The 22,003-nt window shown below is 36.8% G+C and overlaps 2 protein-coding genes across 3 annotated transcripts in view; both read left to right on the top strand.

Moving 5' to 3' along the window:
• Positions 1–6,616: 6,616 nt before the first annotated feature.
• Positions 6,617–14,362, top strand: arl6ip5b (ADP-ribosylation factor-like 6 interacting protein 5b). Its single transcript, XM_073823222.1, has 3 exons — positions 6,617–6,854; positions 10,222–10,439; positions 13,531–14,362. The coding sequence occupies exons 1-3, from the start codon at positions 6,676–6,678 to the stop codon at positions 13,704–13,706; spliced, it is 573 nt and encodes a 190-aa protein (XP_073679323.1). The 5' UTR covers positions 6,617–6,675; the 3' UTR covers positions 13,707–14,362.
• Positions 14,363–16,118: 1,756 nt separating this feature from the next.
• Positions 16,119–22,003, top strand: part of srsf6a (serine and arginine rich splicing factor 6a) — a 37,007-nt gene continuing 31,122 nt past the window's right edge. For both annotated transcript variants that reach the window (XM_073822930.1, XM_073822931.1), the window contains exon 1: positions 16,119–16,331. In XM_073822930.1, coding sequence (XP_073679031.1) covers positions 16,225–16,331 — 107 coding nt within the window. In that variant the 5' untranslated portion in view covers positions 16,119–16,224. The remainder of the gene's footprint in view (positions 16,332–22,003) is intronic.

The following is a 22,003-nucleotide window of genomic DNA, read 5'->3' on the forward strand; positions in this document are numbered from 1 at the left end:
CGACGTTTGCATAAAGTTGAGGAATACCCAACCTTTCTGATGCTCTCAACGCTTTCTCTGCGCCACTTTCAATCCCATAATGCACAGCGAGAGCGTTTAAGCTCAACTTCCATAGGAATGAATTGAAAATGCTCGTCATTTTCACACTTTGAACGAGAGAGAGAGAGCGTTGTCATTCACTCATGCTGTTTGTGAAATTACGTCTCGCATAAGGTTTTCAAATTACTTTATATGTTATTTAACTAAGAAATATGAATTGTACCTCACCTTCAGCATTATAATTGTTTTACCTGCGGCGGACAGAGACTGAAGCTGCGTTTCCATTACCCTTTAAATTGCACAAATTTAAATTGCGATGCCTAATGGAAACATGTCAATTGCGCAAAAACTCCCATATATTGAAAACAGTTTTTACGCTCGCATGAGGTGGTTTTTCAGGCAATTTGAAAAAGGAATATTTTGCAAAACAGCAATGGAAACGTTTTTTCACATTTATAAAAAGTCACCAAAGTTTGCGCAAATCTGTAATGGAAAAGCACCTTGAGACAGTAGGCACATTTCCATTTGCGTCATTTCGCAATAAACAGTATTGCGAAATGACGGTGTTTCCATTAACCGATGTTATGTGACTGAAACGCAATTTTTTTCCTCTTGCGATAAGCCATGGCAACGGATTTTTATGGGATTTTGGCTATATTTAATCGAATGTGACCTGTAAATGTGGAAAAAAAAAAATGTTTCCATTGCTGTTTTGCGAAATATTCCTTTTTCAAATTGCCTGAAAACCCACCTCATGCGAGCGTAAAAACTGTTTTCAATATATGGGAGTTTTTGCGCAATTGACTCGTTTCCATTAGGCTTATTTTAAATTCGCAATTTCAATTTGCGTAATTTAAAGGGTAATGGAAACGCAGCTAGTGCCGCTGCATGTCGTCCCAAACCTCTCACGGCAGGCGCGTCATCAGCTTTAGATCGGTTTATGAGATCGGCCTTTTTAAAGATTATCGGCCGATAATGATCGGTATCTGATCAATCGGAGCAGCCCTAGTTTCAGTTGCAAAGCCTTGGAGCTCATTAAAGATTTTACTATGACATTGTGTACGTGTGGATTTTATCTTTAATGCAATGAAAGCCAGCCTTTTGTTTCAAATGAATTAACAATCCGAAGAGGTTTTGAGCCCAAGAGAGTTAAATGTGCAGGTATACTGAGTTATACAGACGTTTATGAAGCCCTGAATCTCTGTTCTCATGTGAAAAGTGTTGGAACATCACTTTTTCAACACTTTGTGGCCTTTTTCCTTATGTTTGAGTGATCTGCTCTCTGTTATCTCTCATCTGTAACCGAATCTGTGAGGACAGACGTCGATGCTGCGGTGTGTAGTTAATATGAAACCATACGATTCTTTAAGTGTCCTTAAGCTAACAACAGAAGTTGCGTTCTTTCTCGGTTTAAGCACTGTTGAGTTCACTTTGTGTCTGTGTTATGTGTTTATTAGTGTGACGAGAGAGTTTGATATTGTTTTTCCTCGTTGAAATGCCGTGAATGTGTGCATGTTGCGATCTGTGAAAGAACTGCCTCCCTGAAGCATTTGAAATAAAACCGTACACACTGAAAAATAAAGGTGCTTCACGATGCCATAGAAGAACCTTTTTGTTTAAATGGTTCCATTAAGAACCTTTAACATCTGAAGAACCTTTCTTGGTGGCAACAGAAGGTTCTTCAGATTATAAAAAGGCAAGAAAGAGATGGTTCTTTAAAGAACCTTTGACTGAATGGTTCTCTGTGGAACCAAAAATGGCTCTTCTATGGCATCGCTGTGAAGACCCTTTTAAAGCACCTTTATTTTTAAGAGTGTAGGCATAGAATCAAAAGTGGCGGTCTGTTATAGTTTTTTTTTACTTTTTTAAAAAGCAAGACACAAACTGCCAGTTTATTTCATTTATTATATGAACCCTGTCTTCACACACTGTCAGATTATACAGATTCATATAGTCACGCTCTGTACCAGTTGCCAAATTACACTCTTAAAAGTAAAGGTGCTTCACGATGCCATAGAAGAACGCTTTTTGTCTAAATGGTTCCAGAAAGAACCTTTAACATCTGAAGAAGCTTTCTTTTTCACTAAAGGTTCTTTGTGGCAAAAGAAGGTTCTTCATATTATAAAAAGCTAAGGAAGAGATGGTTCTTTAAAGAACCTTTGACTGAATGGTTCTTCTATGGCATTGCTGTGAAGAACCTTTTAAAGCACCTTTATTTTTAAATGTGAAAGGGACTTGCTTTGGTATTGTCTGTACATATTAGAAATCATACTTGGTTCTCGGTACAGTTTGTAGGTCAAGTGCCTAAATCTGGCGGCAGAATCGGGTCAATCAGTCCGAATCGGTCAATCGTTTGGTGTATTTGTGAAAGAGCCCAGATTCAAAGAGGTCATTTTCAATTCAGGGTTTTAAAATTACGATCTGTAATTGCTGTTAAGTGACCCTTTATTAAACATGTTGAAATAACACAGATGCCTCCAAACACACCTGTACGGATACACCTTGTGCATATTTTCTTAAAAAAATGTGAAGCTTTGTTTGCAGTGCAAATTCAAGTTGGTGCTGGTTCTTCTTCAACAGAGGTTGTGTTTGAGGACTGAACGGAGGAGTGATTTAAGTTTGATAAATGCTAAAATCTCCCACGTTTACACAGTCAAAAACTGTTGTTTTTTTTTTGGTTTTTCCCCAAAGTTCTGATTTTAAAAAGTGTACAATTTTTCCAGGGTTTGTCAGGAGGAAGCCTTTATTTTTTGTTTTCTGATTAGTTTTGTTTGCTGACTAATGTTTGGCAAACTAAACAGGAAAGGAAAATGATTATATAGAGAAATTCACTACTGAATAATTCAGATTTTTAAACTATTTTTATAGCGTTGAACTGTTGAGAGATGAACATTATTTAGATCATATAAATATTTTACTGCTTTATGGGTTTATTATTTTTATACTGTGTGGGAGAAGCTTTCTACCATTTCAGTGGGACTGCAAATGACAAATACTTTTGGTGACCATAAATATCGTGAAGAGAAAACGTTACTGCCGCTTTCCCTAATTTGTCAGTGTTTTTTGTTTTCGTTTGTGTTTTTGTTTGAGGTATGAGCAAGTTGTTAAAGTCTGTAATCTGTAAAGTCTTCATTTAGTTTTGTTTTTGAGTAGTGGGATTCTGGTGGACGATGAGAATAAACCTTACTCTCTCCCATTGTTCTGTCATGTAAGAGACTCTAATGGATACCTGTGGTGTTTTTGATGTGGCTTAATCGTTTTCATTTGGTGTATATAAATGTAAATGGGAAAAAAAATCACAAAATATGTTTTTACAATATTATTTGCAGTGATCAGCCATAATCATCATCATTATTATTCTGAAATGTCGAATTAAAAGATGCACCAAAGCCTTCTGGAATATCAGATACACAGAACCTAAATTATTTTCCACCATGCTTTACATAGTATAAGCACTGTTACTTTTCTAATGCTTGCCTGTATGTTGAGATATATTGTTTTTTTATATATAAAATGTTATTAATATATGTATTTATGCAAGTCTGTGTGATGCTTTTTGTATGTTTGTCCTTTGATTAAATCTTTTGCTTAACCCAAGTGTGAGCATGTATTTTGTTCATTTTGACGCCATATAGGCCTATAATACACATTTTCATACACGTCTAGATCAGAGTTCAGATATGTCTTGATAACATCTTGTGATGTTTGAACTCTTTAAAACATAAAAAAACCAATATGTGACCTTGCATCTTAAGTAGCACGGGTATATTTTGTAGCAAAATTATCGATTTTACTTTTCTGCCAAAAATCATTAGGATATTAAAATAAAGATTATGATTCACTAAGATATTTTGTAAACTTCCTACCATAAATATATCAAAACTTAATTTTTGATTAGTAATATGCATTGCTAAGAACTTAATTTGGACAACTTTTTTTCTCAATATCTAGATTTTTTTGCACCCTCAGATTCACATTTTTTAATAGTATTATCTCAACCAAATATTGTCCTGTCCTAACAAACCATACACTTGACCCTTATTACTGGGTTTGTGGCCAGGGTCACATATATGATTGTTCTTTAATTTTTCATGCCACACATGCTGGAGACCAAACAAGCCAAACAAGTTTATCTTATAGTCTCATCAGACCACAGGACATGGTTCCAGTAATTCATGCTCTTGGTTGTCTTCAGCAAACTGTTTGTGGGCTTTCTTGTGAGCCAGCTTCAGATGAGGCTTCCTTCTGGGACGACGTCTATGCAAACCGACTTGTTGCAGTGTGTGGCGTATGGTCTGAGCACTGACAAGCTGACCTTCTACTTCTGCAACCTTTAAAGTAATGCTAGCAGCACCCATGCGTCTGTTTTTTGAATCCAGGTTCTGCACCTGACGCACAGAACGAGTGTTAAACTTCGTTGATTGACCCTTGCGAGGCCTGTTCAGAATGAACCCCATCTTGGAAAACATCTGTATGACTCTGACCACTGTAGAGTAACTCTGACCACTGTAGTGTAACTCTGACCACTGTAGTGTAACTCTGACCACTGTAGAGTAACTGACCACTGTAAAGTAACTCTGACCACTGTAGTGTAACTCTGACCACTGTAGAGTAACTCTGACCACTGTAGAGTAACTGACCACTGTAGAGTAACTGACCACTGTAGTGTAACTGTAGAGTAACTCTGACCACTGTAGTGTAACTGACCACTGTAGTGTAACTCTGACCACTGTAGTGTAACTGACCACTGTAGAGTAACTCTGACCACTGTAGTGTAACTCTGACCACTGTAGTGTAACTGACCACTGTAGAGTAACTCTGACCACTGTAGTGTAACTCTGATCACTGTAGTGTAACTGACCACTGTAGTGTAACTCTGACCACTGTAGTGTATTGTAACTCTGACCACTGTAGTGTAACTGTAGAGTAACTCTGACCACTGTAGTGTAACTGACCACTGTAGTGTAACTCTGACCACTGTAGTGTAACTGTAGAGTAACTCTGACCACTGTAGTGTACCTGACCACTGTAGTGTAACTCTGACCACTGTAGTGTATTGTAACTGACCACTGTAGTGTAACTGTAGAGTAACTCTGACCACTGTAGTGTAACTGTAGAGTAACTCTGACCACTGTAGTGCAACTCTGACCACTGTAGTGTAACTCGGTTTCAGGGTGTTACTGAATCTCTAATAGCCTTGGCCATCTTTGTGGAGAGCAACAATTCTAATTCTCAAATCCTCAGAGAGTTGTTTGTCATGAGATGCCATGTTGAACATCCAGTGGTCAGTATGAGAGAATTGTACTTAAAACACCTAATTTTAACTGCTCTAATACAAGATACACAAGTTTGTATGGTCCTGTCAGGCAGACAAAAACATAAACATGATGAATAGGACATGTGGCTTTGCATGGTTACACAACATACTGCTGCTATCACTTAGGGTGTACTCACTTTTGTTGCCAGCTATTTTGACAATAATGGCTGTATGTTGAGTTATTTTCAGAGGACAGTAAATCTATACTGCTATACAAGCTGCACATTAACTACTCTAAAATATATCCAAGTTTCATTTCTATAGTATTGTCCCTTGAGAAGATATACTAAAATGGTTGCTGAAATGTGAGGGGTGTACTCACTTGTGTGACATACTCTATATAGTTATGTGTATGTGCTGTGTGTATAATTCCATTGTGCATTTTTTTACATTATTTATATACAAAGAAGACAAATGTAGAAATATTACTGAATGTCTGTACAGTTCAGTGATCCCTGCACACTGAGCAAGGCCTATTCTTAGAAGTGCGCTTTGCAATGTATAGTTTTCAATATAATTTAAAAAAATATTTTTTTAGTTTTATATAGAATTATTAAAAAACAACAACAAAAAAAACACTCATGTATGGCCTTTAAAATGAATATTAAAATAATATTACAATTTTGTTTTGTTGTAAACAATAATAGCAGATCAACAAAATAATAGCAATAAATAAGCAAAAATATAAATAGTAGATCATTTAAACATTAAAATCCTTAAAATACTCACTGTAACAACAGCCCTCTCACAATATCTGGCTTCATCGGTTTGCTAGCATTGAGCAGCATATGTTTCTACTAGATAAAAGCTATTTCTATGAAACATAAATCTAGTCCTCCGCCAGTAGGCGCTTTTTGGCTCATAAAAGCCAGTCTCCTTTGAGCCACATTCAATCAAATCCCAGGGCATTTTTCTTCTTACTGGAGATTTTTAAATCTTACGTAAGCATAAATATCCGAGAAAAGTAAAATAATCTCGATAAAAATTAATAAATATATCACCAATCACAAACAACTTAGGTCTATCCTGACCACTAGCATGGAAACTTGAAAAACTATTGGACTGAACTGTATTTATACCCGAATAATGACACTTAAAAATATTACCAGCTGTTAATTTTGAAAAATTTTAATAAATAGTTAGCAGATATTAATTATTAATTTGATTCATCGTTCTTGACCAATCATTGAACTCGTTTGGGCCGCGAGCCCCGCCCACTAGTATGCGTGTGCACGCCGCTCTAGGAATCTAGGATTAGGTCTGCTTCATCATAGCTCTGGTTGGCATCTGATCTGAGCTGTCAATGATCGGAAAGCATCATGGCAGGGATGGAGCTCGCACCGTTCAGACCGTGGGATGATTTTTTCCCTGGTGTTGACCGATTCTCAAAACCTGAAGTGTCTGATTTAAGCAAATGGAATAACAGAGTGATCAGCAATCTGCTTTATTATCAGACTAACTACTTCGTAGCAGCGATCGTCGTAATGCTCGTTGTCGGGTAAGTTATGTAAATGTCTTAAATATCTAAATCATTTATATTCGTGAGAGTATACATCATTTAATCTGTTAGCAAAGCACAAATGCTGTGTGTGTTTGTTATCTTTGGTAAAGCTTGAGTTAATGTCGCACCTAGCTTGGATAGAGCAAACTCATCCTCCATTTAATGCGGTGGCTGTATACTTTACACTGCATTATTACACATCAGAAGGTTAAACACAGCACTTAAACAGTGAAACAGAAACATACCGTATGTTTGTTAATACCAAGACGTGAGAAGTATTTTTAGTTGATGTGAGGAATGTGTTTAAGGTGGACCCACCCTTCTTTGGCTGAATGTTTATAGTGTTGTCAAGCTCCCAGGCCTTTTGTTTTCCATCTGTCTGGAATCAGTGAGTCACTTGCTGTGTGAGCAGCTGAACTGCCTGCTCTCTCACATGTGAGGCCAAACTCTAGAAATGTAGTTTAAAAGCATCCTTAACAATCAAGGATCTTGTTAAAACCTATTACAGCCATAATTTTGTACCAGGAGTCCATGACACATAACCTAACATGTTTTAAAAGACCTTCATGACATAAAAAAAGCAATGACATGCTTTAATGTGCATTACTTTTTTTTAACTATATCACTGTCATTTTTATTATAAATTCAGAATTCCAAGCTGAACAAACAGTTCAATTCAATTGCTATTTATTTTTAAAAATAATATTTAATATATAATATTTAACGCTCAAATAAAAGTTTAAACATTTAAATGTAAAAGTGAAGCATATATATTTCAGAAGAGCTTCCGTGCCACCTTTGCAGTGTGTATTTGGCATTAGACATTCATTACAATTTATTCCTATGTTTTAAAAATCATTATTGTTATTATATTCATATACTGTATATATTATTAGTCTTCTGCCTTACATCTAGGCCTACCTCACTGTTTGGGATCTAGGCTGAAAATAAGTAAATAAATAAAAATGTGCATACATTTTTTGTCACATGTTAAGGCTACATAATTTTTGCAACCAGAAACGTTACTTTTACATTACTTTTACGTTACTTTTACGTTACATTATTTATTTACCAGCCACATTTAATACTTTACTTCAAAAGGCCTGTTCACAAGTACAGTATAACAGTAACTGTATTAGTGTCCACACCAATGGACAAAAACATTTATTTTATTCTGCTGCTTTAAATGCTTGTTTATCAGCTGCAAAAAATATTCTGAAAGTGATTTCAACAATATTGTTCCTCTGTGATGTTAACTTGCTGTGGTGGACTCTTAGGACAAGTATTTAAACTTTATGCTTACAACTATACCAATAAGCTAAGGTAACTATACCAACAACTAAAGATAGCTATACTGGTAAGTATGAGATAATTATACTGATAACAATAAGATAACTATACCATTAACTTGAGGTAACTATGCCGATAACTTAAGATAACTATACAGATAACAATAACTATATCGATAACTGAAGATAACTATACCAATAACAATAACATGCCTATATCGATAACTGAAGATATTTATACCGATAACTTGAGGTACCTATACCGATAACAATAACATGCCTATATCGATAACTGAAGATATTTATACCGATAACTTGAGGTACCTATACTGATAACAATAAGATAACTATGCCGATACCTTAAAGTAACTATATTGATAACTGAAGATAACTATACTGATAACAATAACATGCCTATATCAATAACTGAAGATAACTATACAGATAATAATAAGATAACTATACCGATAACTTGAGGTAACTATGCCGATAACTTCAGATAACTATACCAATAACTTGAAGTAACTGTATCGATAACTGAAGATAACTATACTGATAACAATAACATGCCTATATTGATAACTGAAGATAACAATACTGATAACTGTAAGATAACTATACCGATAACTTGAGGTAACTATGCCAATAACTTGAAGTAACTATATCGATAACTGAAGATAACTATACCGATAAAAATAACATGCCTATATCAATAAATGTAGATAACTATACAGATAATAATAAGATAACTATACAGATAACTTGAGGTAACTATGCCGATAACTTCAGATAACTATACCAATAACTTGAAGTAAATATATCGATAACTGAAGATAACTATACTGATAACTGTAAGATAACTATACCAATAGCTTGAGGTAACTATGCCATTAACTTAAGATAACTATACTGATAACAATAGCATGCCTGTATCTATAACTGAAGATAACTATACTGATAACTGTAAGATAACTATACCGATAGCTTGAGGTAACTATGCCAATAACTTAAGATAACTATACTGATAACAATAATATGCCTATATCAATAACTGAAGATAACTATACAGATAATAATAAGATAACTATACTGATAACTTGAGGTAACTATGCCGATAACTTCAGATAACTATGCCAATAGCTTGAAGTAACTATGTCGATAACTGAAGATAACTATACCGATAACTTGAGGTAACTATGCCAATAACTTGAAGTAACTATATCGATAACTGAAGATAACTATACTGATAACAATAACATGCCTATATCAATAACTGAAGATAACTATACAGATAATAATAAGATAACTATACCGATAACTTGAGGTAACTATGCCGATAACTTGAGGTAACTATGCCGATAACTTCAGATAGCTATACCAATAACTTGAAGTAACTATTTCGATAACTGAAGATAACTATACCGATAGCTTGAGGTAACTATGCCAATAACTTAAGATAACTATACTGATAACAATAATATGCCTATATCAATAACTGAAGATAACTATACCAATAACAATAAGATAACCATACCGATAACTTGTAGTACGTTATGCTGATAACTTAAGATAACTATACTGATAACATTAACATGCCTATATCAATAAGTGAAAATAACTATACCGATACTGATAACAATAAGATAGCCATACCGATAACTTGAAGTAACTATGCCGATAACTGAAGATAACTATACCGATAGCAATAACATGCCTATATCAATAACTGAAGATAACTATACCGAACAATACGATAACTATACCGATAACTTGAGATATGTATACCGATAACAATAACATGCCTATAGCGATAACTATGTCGATATCAATATAACTATGTTGATAACTTAAGATAGCAGTACAGATAAGGTCAGTATAGTTATTATAGTCAGTATAATTGCTCTTGACATAGTGTACTAACTGAATACATCCTGTTATTCACACTGATATTAAGAATCCTGTTTTATGCCCGTTTGATGTAGCACTGCTTTGTTTTTTCAGTTTATAGTTATAATTACTATAGTGATTCATTCATGTCACTACTGTGCATTCAATGTCTTGTGTGGTTTTTGCAGATTTATGAACCCGTTGGGCATGTTTCTTGGTGGAGCGGTCGTGGCTCTGGTCTTCATGGGCTCTGTTTGGGCAGGAGAGAATAAAACCATGATCAAGAACTTCAAGAAGAAAAATCCCACCCTGTTTGTTGTGGGCGTCTTGGGAATCAGCTACTTCCTGTTGTCCTTGTGTGGAGGAGTGATGGTGTTTCTCTTTGGCATCACATTCCCAATGCTCCGTAAGTACTAGTATTAAATCTTTGTTTTTAATATGCTTTCTTGGACTTTATACTGACACTTGCTGGTGTGGATGCAGCATCACCTCCAAAACAAACACCATTGTAAAATTACTCTATTCACAGGCAAATTTGTTACCCACATTTTAAAGACTTCAACAGTGGATTTTCACAGAGATGCCATAGAAGTTCCACAAAAAAAACTTTCAGTAAACAGTTTTTCTTTGAACTAGCCACTTTACTTGTAAAAAATATATCCTTTCACTATGAAGAACCTTTTATGCAGTGGAAAGGTTCAGTGATTGTAAAAGTTTTTTTTTTTTCAAATAACCATCAATACCAATAAGGAGGCTTTATTTTTAAGAGTGCAGGATTAGTTTATTTTGCAAATTTGCATGCCAGAGGATACTTAGAGAAAGTGAAAGCATTTATGTTTAATTATACAGCTCTTTGTACACCAGTAATGTCTGATGACATCTCATTTAATGTATATCATGCTTGACACATAATAATATTTAAAAAGAACAAAAACTAATAAAAATGGCATAAGTACATAACAGAATGACTCAAATTAAAACTGAAAATATAAAAATAAAAGCTAATTAAAAAAAATAAGAATATTTAAATAATACCAAAACAAATCATTTCCTCATGTCATTCTAGACCTGTATGACTTTTTCTTCTGTGCAACATGAAAGAAGATATTTTGAACATTGGACAATCCATTGTATAGACAAAAATACACCAAGACTTTTTTGAACATCCTTTCTGTGTTCCACAGAAGGTTTGGAATGATATGAGGGTGATAATGGTGGGATAATTGACATTTTTGTGTAAACTAACACTGCAGTGTTGGAGGATCTGAGCTATCAGTGTGAGTCAGAGAGACATTTGTAACAACAGATCTTTCCTCAGTTCTTAGGTGATTAAAACACACTTATTATTTACTCAGAATTGAGTCAGACTGCATAAGAGTTTCAAGGTACTGTGGAAAGTAGGCAGAAGTCTAGCAGTTTGTTTTGCTTGTAGTTATAGCAACGGAAATCATCATTATCTAATTACGCTATATTCCATTTTAGCACTTGCTGACAGCAGCAGATCAGATGATGAGCAGATCATGGCAACCTCTCTGACTAAAATCAGTACAGCAGTCTGCCCTATTACTACAAAACTACAAAAATGTATTCATTTATTTTTCATATCAATTAAATAATTTTTCCAATTTATATTTACATGTACAATATCTTACTAAAGTGAGTACACCCCTCACATTTCAGCAACCAATTTAGTATATCTTCTCAAGTGACAATACTACAGTAATGAAACTTGGATATATTTTAGAGTAGTTAATGTGCAGCTTGTATAGCAGTATATATTTACTGTCCTCTGAAAATAACTCAACATACAGCCATTATTGTCAAAATAGCTGGCAACAAAAGTGAGTACACCCTAAAGTGATAACAGCAGTATGTTGTTTAACCATGCAAAGCCACATGTCCTATTCATCATGTTTATGTTTCTGTCTGCTTGACAGAACCATACAAACTTGTGTATCTTGTATTAGAGCAGTTAAAATTAGGTGTTTTAAGTACAATTCTCTCATACTGACCACTGGATGTTCAACATGGCATCTCATGGCAAAGAACTCTCTGAGGATTTGAGAATTAGAATTGTTGCTCTCCACAAAGATGGCCAAGGCTATTAGAGATTCAGTAACACCCTGAAACCGAGTTACACTACAGTGGTCAGAGTTACACTACAGTGGTCAGAGTTACTCTACAGTGGTCAGAGTTACTCTACAGTGGTCAGAGTTACACTACAGTGGTCAGGGTCATACAGAGGTTTTCCAAGATGGGTTTCATTCTGAACAGGCCTCACAAGGGTCAATCAACGAAGTTTAACACTCGTTCTGTGCGTCAGGTGCTGAACCTGGCTTCAAAAAAACAGATGCATGAGTGCTGCCAGCATTGCTTTAAAGGTTGCAGAAGTAGAAGGTCAGCTTGTCAGTCCTCAGACCATACGGTGCACACTGCAACAAGTAGTTTTGCATAGGCGTCATCCCAGAAGGAAGCCTCATCTGAAGCTGGCTCACAAGAAAGACCACAAACAGTTTGCTGAAGACAACCAAGAGCATGAATTACTGGAACCATGTTCTGTGGTCTGATGAGACTATAAGATAAACTTGTTTGACTCAGATGGTGTCCAGCATGTGTGTCGATGCCCTGGTGAGGAGTACCAAGAAAATTGTGTCTTGCCCACAGTCCAGCATGGTGGTGTTAACATCATGGTCTGGGGCTGCATGAGTGCTGCTGGTTCTGGGGAACTGCAGTTCATTTAGGGAAACATGGAGTCCATTATGTACTGTACATTCTGAAGCAGAACATGATGCCTTCCCTCCAGAAACTAGGCCGAACGGCAGTTTTCCAACATGATAACAATCCCAAACACACCACCAAGATGACAACTGCCTTGCTGAGGAAGCTGAAGCTGAAGATGATGGAGTGGCCAAGTATGTCTCCAATCCTGAACCCTATTAAGCACCTGTGGCTGTGGGGCATCCTCAAGCGTAAGGTGGAGAAGCACCATGTGTCTAACGTCCAGCAGCTCTGTGATGTAATTATAGAGGAGTGGAAGAGTATCTCAGCAACAACCTGCAGCTCTGGTCAACTCCATGCCCAGGATGATTAAGGCAGTGTCAGAAAAGAATGGTGATCTGATAACACAATATATTGACACTTTGGACAAGTTCTCTTAGAGTGTGCTCACATTTGTTGCCAGCTATTTTGACAATAATGGCTGTATGTTGAGTTATTTTTAGAGGACAGTAAATCTATACTGCTATACAAGCTGCACATTGACTACTCTAAAATATATCCAAGTTTCATTTCTATAGTATTGTCCCTTGAGAAGATATACTAAAATACTGAAATGTGAGAGGTATACTCACTTTTGTGAGATACTGTATATACGTGTATTTGACATAGAGAAGATAATAAAGAATCTGAGCTTTAAATACTGAAAAGATGGCCTTCTCTGTCAACTTTTCTTGTGTGAGAGCGTTTTTGTTGCTGATGTCTTGTGTTTTGCCCTGCAGTGATCCTTATCCACGCTTCTCTGAGACTTCGCAGCATGAAGAACAAGTTTGAGAACAAGATCGAGGGCGTTGGCCTGAAGAAGACACCCATGGGAGTCATAATGGATCTCCTGGACCAACAAGAAGAAAAAATCAACAAAATCCAGGATTTCTTGGAGAGTAAGCTGAAAGATTGAGCATGAATCACCTCATTGTCAACTATATTCAGCCACTCTTTCTTCTTGAGTTGATTTTTGTTTGTTTTGGTCTTGGTTTGACAGCCAAACACCAAAATGGAAATATCTTTTAAATACCAAAGTATGACTTAAGTTCCAAACGCATACATGTTTGTCACATGACCAGAAAGTATGATTGGAACTGTTGACAATGCTTTTTAGTCTTTGCTAATATAAGTCCTAGCTAGACGTCCTAAACTCATTCCTGATGTGTATATGCAGCTTTCTTTGACATTTTGTCTACTTTTTTGTTTTTATACAGAACGATTTAGCATAAAAGTGTATGCTTTGTGAAGTTTGAACAGATTTATAGACAGAGTCACTGAAAGCACTTTAAAAAATTGTAGATTTGGTTATACCTTATTTTCCCCTATGACGAAATGATCATCATTCTTCTATTGCACAACTGTAATAGAAATTAAATGTTTTCATATGAGCTGATATGACAGATGACAGAGGAGTGTGTATTTATTGTATCCCTTGCCAAATTGCATGTTTCATCTCTTTTTTTGGCTAATGCAAGCTCTGCAGTGAACAAACATTCACATGCTTCTGAACTTAATGCACAAATACTGTTTGCTGGTTTGAATAGATTTAATAAAGGTGGAATGTGGAAACGTTTGGGCATGATATGAGTCAGTACAAAATAAACACCCCCTTTGGCAGAAATCAGACTGTCCAAACATTACTTCTCATTTGAAGTAATACATTGAGGTACAGTACATTCTGGATTAAAAAGGCAGGGTTATCCTCTTATAATGTCTGCAGATTATATTTTTTCAACTAACCTTTCTTAAAGCAGTAATAGCAAATGATTTTAGATCATATATTTGGTTTAAAGAATTTCATTTGATAATTGCTGATCATGCATGGTGAAACCTGGTTGCATAGATAATATCTGTGGAGTTTTTACAGAGAAGTTTATATTATTCAATGTGCTTAAAACAACATTGGCTTTAAACACTTTTATCTACACTTTAAGACACTTTTATCTAAAGCATCATTAAATTGCATTCAAGGTACACCTTTACATTTTAGCAGTTCTTGCTTTACCTGGAAATCAAACTCATGACTTTGGCAGTTCTTAGCTCAGTTCACAACCTGCTGAAGCCCTTATGTAGGAGGAAGGGTATGCTAAATAAATGTCAGCATTTTCTACTACTTCTACACTATGGTTTAGCATTATCCCACTACATTGTTTTACTCATTTTGTGACCTTTAGCCTCTGAAAGACACTGAAACATTCATGTGACACAACGCTGGGTGATATTTCTTACAATTACATGTCGAAAAGTAGCCTATCATGGCAGTACTGTACTATGGCACAACAATTATTCAATTATTTAATTTAGTAATACCGTGGTATTTTGTTACATTAAATGGTACTGAATGATTAGTCATTTTATATATATATATTTATATATATACAGTTCCCTACACTAATATTGGCACCCTTAGTAAATAAGAGCAAAAGTGACTGTAAAAATAAATCTGCATTGTTTATCCTTTAGATCTTTCATTCGACAAATTCACTCAATTCTAACCTTTCAATGAAGTAAAAGGATGGAAAATGGTGGGGGGTCTCATTATGAAATAAATGTTTTTCTCTAGTTGACGTTGGCCACAATTATTAGCACCCCTAAAAATTTGTCTAAATAAAATATCTCTGAAGTATATTCCCATTAATATTACATTTTTTTTAGCACACAAGGGTGGCTAGGAGTATACAGTTGTCCAGTCATGACTTGAAGAAATAAGCAATGTTGCAACCGTCCCCACTCTCCCCTACTGTTATATAAAAGTTTTGAAGTTACTTTGTGCACCAGAAAGGCCTCTTTGGCGTGTTTCTTTTAAATTGAAAGGACTCTTATTTTAGAATGTGCGCAAAAACAGTGGGATACGGAGAAAAAAGGTCGGCGGTTCTATAGAATTCAAAGGAAAATGGGAGAGTTGAAATAGTAATATCAAGGGTGAGATTTGGACACACAAGATTAAATAGTACACTTTATAAAATGGGTAAGCATGATACGGGAAGGTGTGATTATTGTGGGCAAGAGGAAACAGTGGAGCATGTTTTAATGCATTGTCAGAAATATGAGACTGAAAGAAGGTTGCTAATTCATAATTTAGGGAAAATAAAAATGCAATTTATACCAAAATATATTCTGCAAAATAACTCGAGAAATGAGTGTTATATTTGTATTTTTCAGTTTCTTGAGGAATCTAATTTGTGGGAGAGAATTAAAAAAAAAAGGGGGGGGGGGGGGGGGGGGCTTAGTCATCTTGATCCACACTCCATACCAGTTGGTGGCGGAAATACACCATTTTGTTGTTTGTCAACCGCCAATAAAAATTCAAGAAGAAGAAGAAGAATGTGCGCTTTGGGTCGAGGATCTTCCGGTTGAAACCAGAACAAAAGCCTGTTTTCTTGTTCTGGAGATAATCGGCGTTACGGCTGCTGAGTTCAAACGAAATCAACATGCCTCGAGTTTACATCGGCCGACTGAGCTATCATGTCCGCGAGAAAGACATCCAGAGGTTCTTCAGCGGCTATGGGAAGCTCCTGGAGGTGGATCTGAAAAACGGGTGAGTTCATTCATGCGCACGCGACACAATAATAATGCCCAATACCACAAAGCTAAACGCTTTACTCTGCAGAGAGATCGTTTTAAAGCTGTTCACAGTGCCTCTTGGTTTTCACTGCTAGTTTTAGATTAATGTTAAGTTTAAGATCTAAACGTTGGTTTGTTGTTTATAACAAGAGACTTGGGCTGAAAGGCCAGTTTTGGCGAATGCGAGTTTGTTTGCAGTCGCTGATTGTGCTGTAACACTGAACATTATAGATATTTTGGCCAGATTTGTTAGTTTAAGCAGGTTATTATTGCAGAAATGTGCGGTTGATAGTCTCGCCACGTTTACACCGCAGAAGCGCCTCCATTTTATCGGCCCTAGAAATAGAAACCGCTGCTGGAGCAGAAACCAGCACGAGTCTGTGAAATGGGCGGCAACTCCATGACATTAAAACGCGCTAAAACAATATTACAACGCGTTTATATTAATTAATTGTTAATCATGTTTGAAATGTATTGTTATAAGTTGCATTTGTGTAAATTCTCTGTGTTTTACACACACTCGCGGATGAACACAGTTCATGTGGTATCTGTTGTTGCGTTGACTGAAGCCAACACACTGTTCTTCGATTTCGACTTATTCTTCAGAGACTAAAATGACTCATTCTAGAGCAGGGGTAGCGAGCCTGTTTGGCATGATGAGCCAAAAAAAAAAAAAAAAAAACTTTCACTGCAAAGAGCCACACAACTTATACACCTAATTATATAACGCAATAGTTTTCATGGATTTAAATTAGCCTACCTCCTTTTACTTGACTCAGTGGGACACCTGACATTCCTTGGCTTCCACAATCTTTTTCAGGTCTGGCTCGTATTCAGTTGTGGCTACTTTGTAGTAACTCTTTCACATGTGTGTCAGTAAGAACAGAGCGATGCTTTGATTTGATGTTGAAAAAAGTGCTTCACAGACATAAGTTGACCCAAACATGGACAATAGTTTGAGTGCAGCCTGTTTGACATTGGGATATCTCTCAACGGGCACAATCTTCCAAAACTCCACGGTTCCTTCCCTCAGAACACTTTTCAGTCTGTCATCCTCAGAAAGTTTGATCATTTCAAGCTGAGATGCTGCTTCATCTTCCGCTAAAGGGGCTTTTAAACAGCCTGATTCAGCAGTGAATGGGTTGATCGGAAATGTAATCTGTTGTCTTTTTTGTCGTAGGCTGGAGAATCTGTCCTCAAAACTTTGCTCACGGTTTTCAAGCAGCGTAGCATACTAGAGGTCGACCGATATTGTTTTTTACCGATAGCTAGGTTGGACCACACTGGCCGATACCGATTAATTAACCGATAGTTTTTGAAAATAGAGACTGAACGGCAACTAAAATAGTGCTCTGCTATTTTTAAAAAAAAGTACTAAACCATACTTCGTAAATTAATAAAAGCATTAATTTTAATTATATATTGGCTATTAAAGTTATTTCATAGTTCATTCATGTTAACAAAATACACTAACAAGGAACAACACTTCTATTCTACATCTTTCATCAATCTTAGTTGATGTTACAAATGGGCTCATTGTAAAGTGTTATTTCACATTAACAGTAGGGGTGGGAATCTTTACATTTTAACAATATATAAAATTGCAGTTTCTATGCTTTGTTTATGTTTGGAATCTCTGTATGTTAGTACTGCCTTCTTAAAATTAAGATTCAATTTAATTACTATTTTACAATATCAACTAAATATAACCATGCATCACATTCTCAGTTTTCAATATTACTGCACATTATTTTTTTTATTATATAAGCAGGCTACTTTTAAAATCAGTGTTCTTTAAGTATCCAAATGTTAACAGACTATAGTTATTGTTTTTTCATTTTCGTTTGATTACTGATGAGATCATAGACGGTGGCTGCTTTAACAGGCTGCATTCAAACGAATGCACATCTATTTCCATTTATCAGATGTCCTGCTCTGAAAACATACTTTACTGTGTGTACATCAGTTTCGTATAAAAGTATTTGAAAATGCAAGTGCATTTAACCGCATCTGCAGTCGAGCTTTTTAAGACATACAAACACAGAGCAAGTGAAAATCTGTCAGTGCGCGAGTTCAGTGCATCTAATAGTGCTGTATTACAAACGGCAGAAATGAAGGCACGTGTAAAGTAAGAAACTGTGGATGGGAACACTGTCAAACAATGCGCACGTATCTCACAGTGCAAATTCTGTGCAATGAAGCCAGCCGCGTTTCAGACGCGCACGCGTGCCTTATGAGAGGATTGGGATGCATCAGAGAATCGATTTTTCACACACCCGTAATGTAACCGGCCAAAAGTACAACTTGCAGGTATCAAACACACACAGGACGCGTCGTGTGCTTCAAGCAGAAATCTAAAACAGTTTATTTAATCACCAAAAGGGCAAATGTTTACTTCAATAATGATCAAAAAAGCGGCAAAGATTAGTTTAAACAGCAGATCAAACGGAAAGAGAAAGTGCCATTTATTGTTGTAGCCATTTAAGAAAATTTATTTTCTGTTTTACATATTTAAATATTATTTGTTTGTTTTTGTTTCAGTTTAATTTGTTAATTACAAAATTAGTTTGTGTAGTTCGTAAATGTCATAAAGGACGTGGTATGAATTGGATGGCAATACGCCGGGAGAATTGGAGAGGGTCAGACACAATTTTTACCCACTTCGTACGTTTTTATTTAAGGAAAATCCCTTCTTACAACGAATTTTGTTTTGTATAATTTTTCTTAATTTTAAATACATGTTTTTGTTGATCAGTTATTAAAATTAAATAAGAGCAAGGAAATGGCATTGTGAAATAAAGTGCGTAACAACATGCAAACCCAACATGCTTCAGTGGCCTGAAGAAAAGGCTAAAACATAAATTATAGCTCTATATGAAGCATACAGACTTTATTAGAGCTACAGAAATACAAACTTATCACTTAAATCCACAATACTCAATCTTCCAGCCCAGGGTCAAACCTTTATAAACATTAACAACAATTTGGGACAGCTATGTAATGTAAAATTATGAATGGAGTGCTGTGGTGCGGCAGGATTCTGTCGGCTGAATGAACACGGTTTGCTTTCTCACATCAAGTCTTTAAATCTGCAACTGGTTGGCTAACATTATGACCAGCTGGATATAAATCAATGCAAATATATGGTAACAATCCTGACATTAAACATTAGTGTCTGACTTAACTTCTCATACTCTATGACAGCGGAGCGGAGCGTGAGCCGCTTCAGCAAAGAACACAATCCGGAAAAACTATCGGCATGGACTTTCGCCGATAACCGATAGCTCAGCCAATCAACTATCGGTGCCGATTAATCGGCAAAACCGATACATCGGTCGACCTCTATAGCAGCGGTTCCCAATTCCAGTCCTCGCGCCCCACCGCTCTGCACATTTTGCATGTCTCTCTTAGTTAACACACCTGATTCAGATAACCAGCTCATTAGAAGTGAGGTCCGTGCAGGAACTGCGATCCAATTGACATGGTCCCTGCAAAGTGTTCATGGCTCCCTGCTCCTTAAGCGGGGGAAATCTGTTTACTATACTTCGAAACATTCATTCACATATTTGTGCTACGCCACCGCATGTAGCGTCTTCACACACAGATGAAACTTACTAGAGAAGTGTGACATAAGTGCATCTGTAAATAAATGCATTTTAAATTTACGTCTCGCACCCTTTAAAGGTTGTATCAGCGATTTCTAGCCTAAAACATAAAGTGTCAATTTCAGCTGACCTTTCTTCACGATCCGCTCGCTGCCTGCCCCATAAATTGTCTGTGAAAAAACTGTCTCTCTGGTCAGCCTAGGGTCCGAGATATGCCAAAAAAAACAATCGGCACTACCAACCTTTCCACACATAAACAAACAGTGTTCCAACCAATCAGCGTCAGGGGTTTGGTGTTGTGGACTTTCGCTCCGCCTCCCTCACATCCCAGCACCAGTAGGAAAGTCCACAACACCAAACCCCTGACGCTGATTGGTTGGAACACTGTTTGTTTATGTGTGGAAAGGTTGGTAGTGCCGATTGTTTTTTTTTGGCATATCTCGGACCCTAGGCTGACCAGAGAGACGCGGTTTTTTCACAGACAATTTATGGGGCAGGCAGCGAGCGGATCGTGAAGAAAGGTCAGCTGAAATTGACACTTTATTTTTTAGGCTAGAAATCGCTGATACAACCTTTAATGACCTTCAAATGGAACACATACGCTCGCTTCGAACTAATGAATAATGGGGGAATATCCTGTGATGTCCACTTCGAAGGGCAGTAACGTTGGAATAGAACAAACGTCGGAAGCGATGCGTGAAACACACAAAATGTGCAGAGCGGTGGGACGCGAGGACTGGAATTGGGAACCGCTGCTCTATAGCGTACCGTTCAGTACTGCCTTTAACAACCTCTGCTTCTTGTCCACTTGCCTTCAACAAGGTTGGAAAATGTGTGTAGTCTCTCTTTTGTAGATGTGTCTTGAACAGCTTGAGTTTGTTGATAAATGCAAAAACACTCTGCACCAGGTCAGGCAGCATCTTTAACTTCCCTTGCAGATCCACATTCAGTCCATTCAGATAATGCAGCAGGTCGACCAAAAAAGCCAAATCTGAAATCCACTGGGGATCATGTAGCTCAGGATAGTCCTTATATTTCTCTGCGAGGAACAGCTTCACTGCATTCAAAAGCTGAAAGAAACGAGAAAGCACATTTCCACTTGAAAGCCATCTCACGGCACAGTGAAGAAGCAGATCAGATGGAAGGTCTTCAATGAGATTTTTGAACTGTCTGTAATTGAGAGCATGTGTGCGTATAAAATTGACAATTTCCAGCACAGGTTTCATGATGTGGTCTAAGTTCAGCTTTTTGGACACCGAGTGCTCTTGATGGATAATACAGTGAAAAGTCAAATTCTGGAAAACGGTCATCAGCTTTACACAGCCCTACAAGACCTTTCTCAGATCCCAGCATGGCTGGAGCTCCGTCCGTGAATATGGCTGTTAGTTTTGATAACCGCAGATTTGCTTTCTCAACAACAGTCATCAGTGTCTCTTTCAGATCGATGCCACGAGTTCTGTCTTTCAGCGGCACTATGTCAAGCAGCTCTTCCTTAGTTGTGCGGTCTTCTGACACAAACCGTACAAATATTGCCAATTGTGGCTTGTCTTGAACATCGCAGGACTCATCCAACGCAATGCTAAAATACTGGCACTTCTGAAGATCTGACAGTAAATGTGTTTCTACTGAATTGTCAGTGTCCGATATTCTCTGTTCAACAGTGTGTCGTGACAGTTGAAGGTCCTTTACTGAACATTTTAAAATTTTCATTTTCGGGACAAAGAATAGCAACAGCATCACTGAGGCACTTTAACAAATTCTCCTTCAAGGTATGGCTTCTTTGCACGAGCAATGTTCCATGCTAGCTGATATGATGCTGATGTGACCGTCTCTGAATGCTTAGTAAATTTTCGGAAAAGCTGAGTTTGCTTTTCTGCCTGACCTTTCAGTGTCAGTCGTCTTGCGAAGTTCACTGCCTTTGGGAAATTCCCGGGCTACGGCAGAATGGAGAGAGGTGAAATGGCGCTCGAGATTTGAAGCCTTAAAATGTGACAACGAAGTCTGGCATATCAAGCAGAATGGCTTTCCATTTCTTTCAACA

The sequence above is a fragment of the Garra rufa genome, chromosome 18, assembly GCF_049309525.1.
Source record: "Garra rufa chromosome 18, GarRuf1.0, whole genome shotgun sequence".
Classification (NCBI taxonomy): domain Eukaryota; kingdom Metazoa; phylum Chordata; class Actinopteri; order Cypriniformes; family Cyprinidae; genus Garra; species Garra rufa.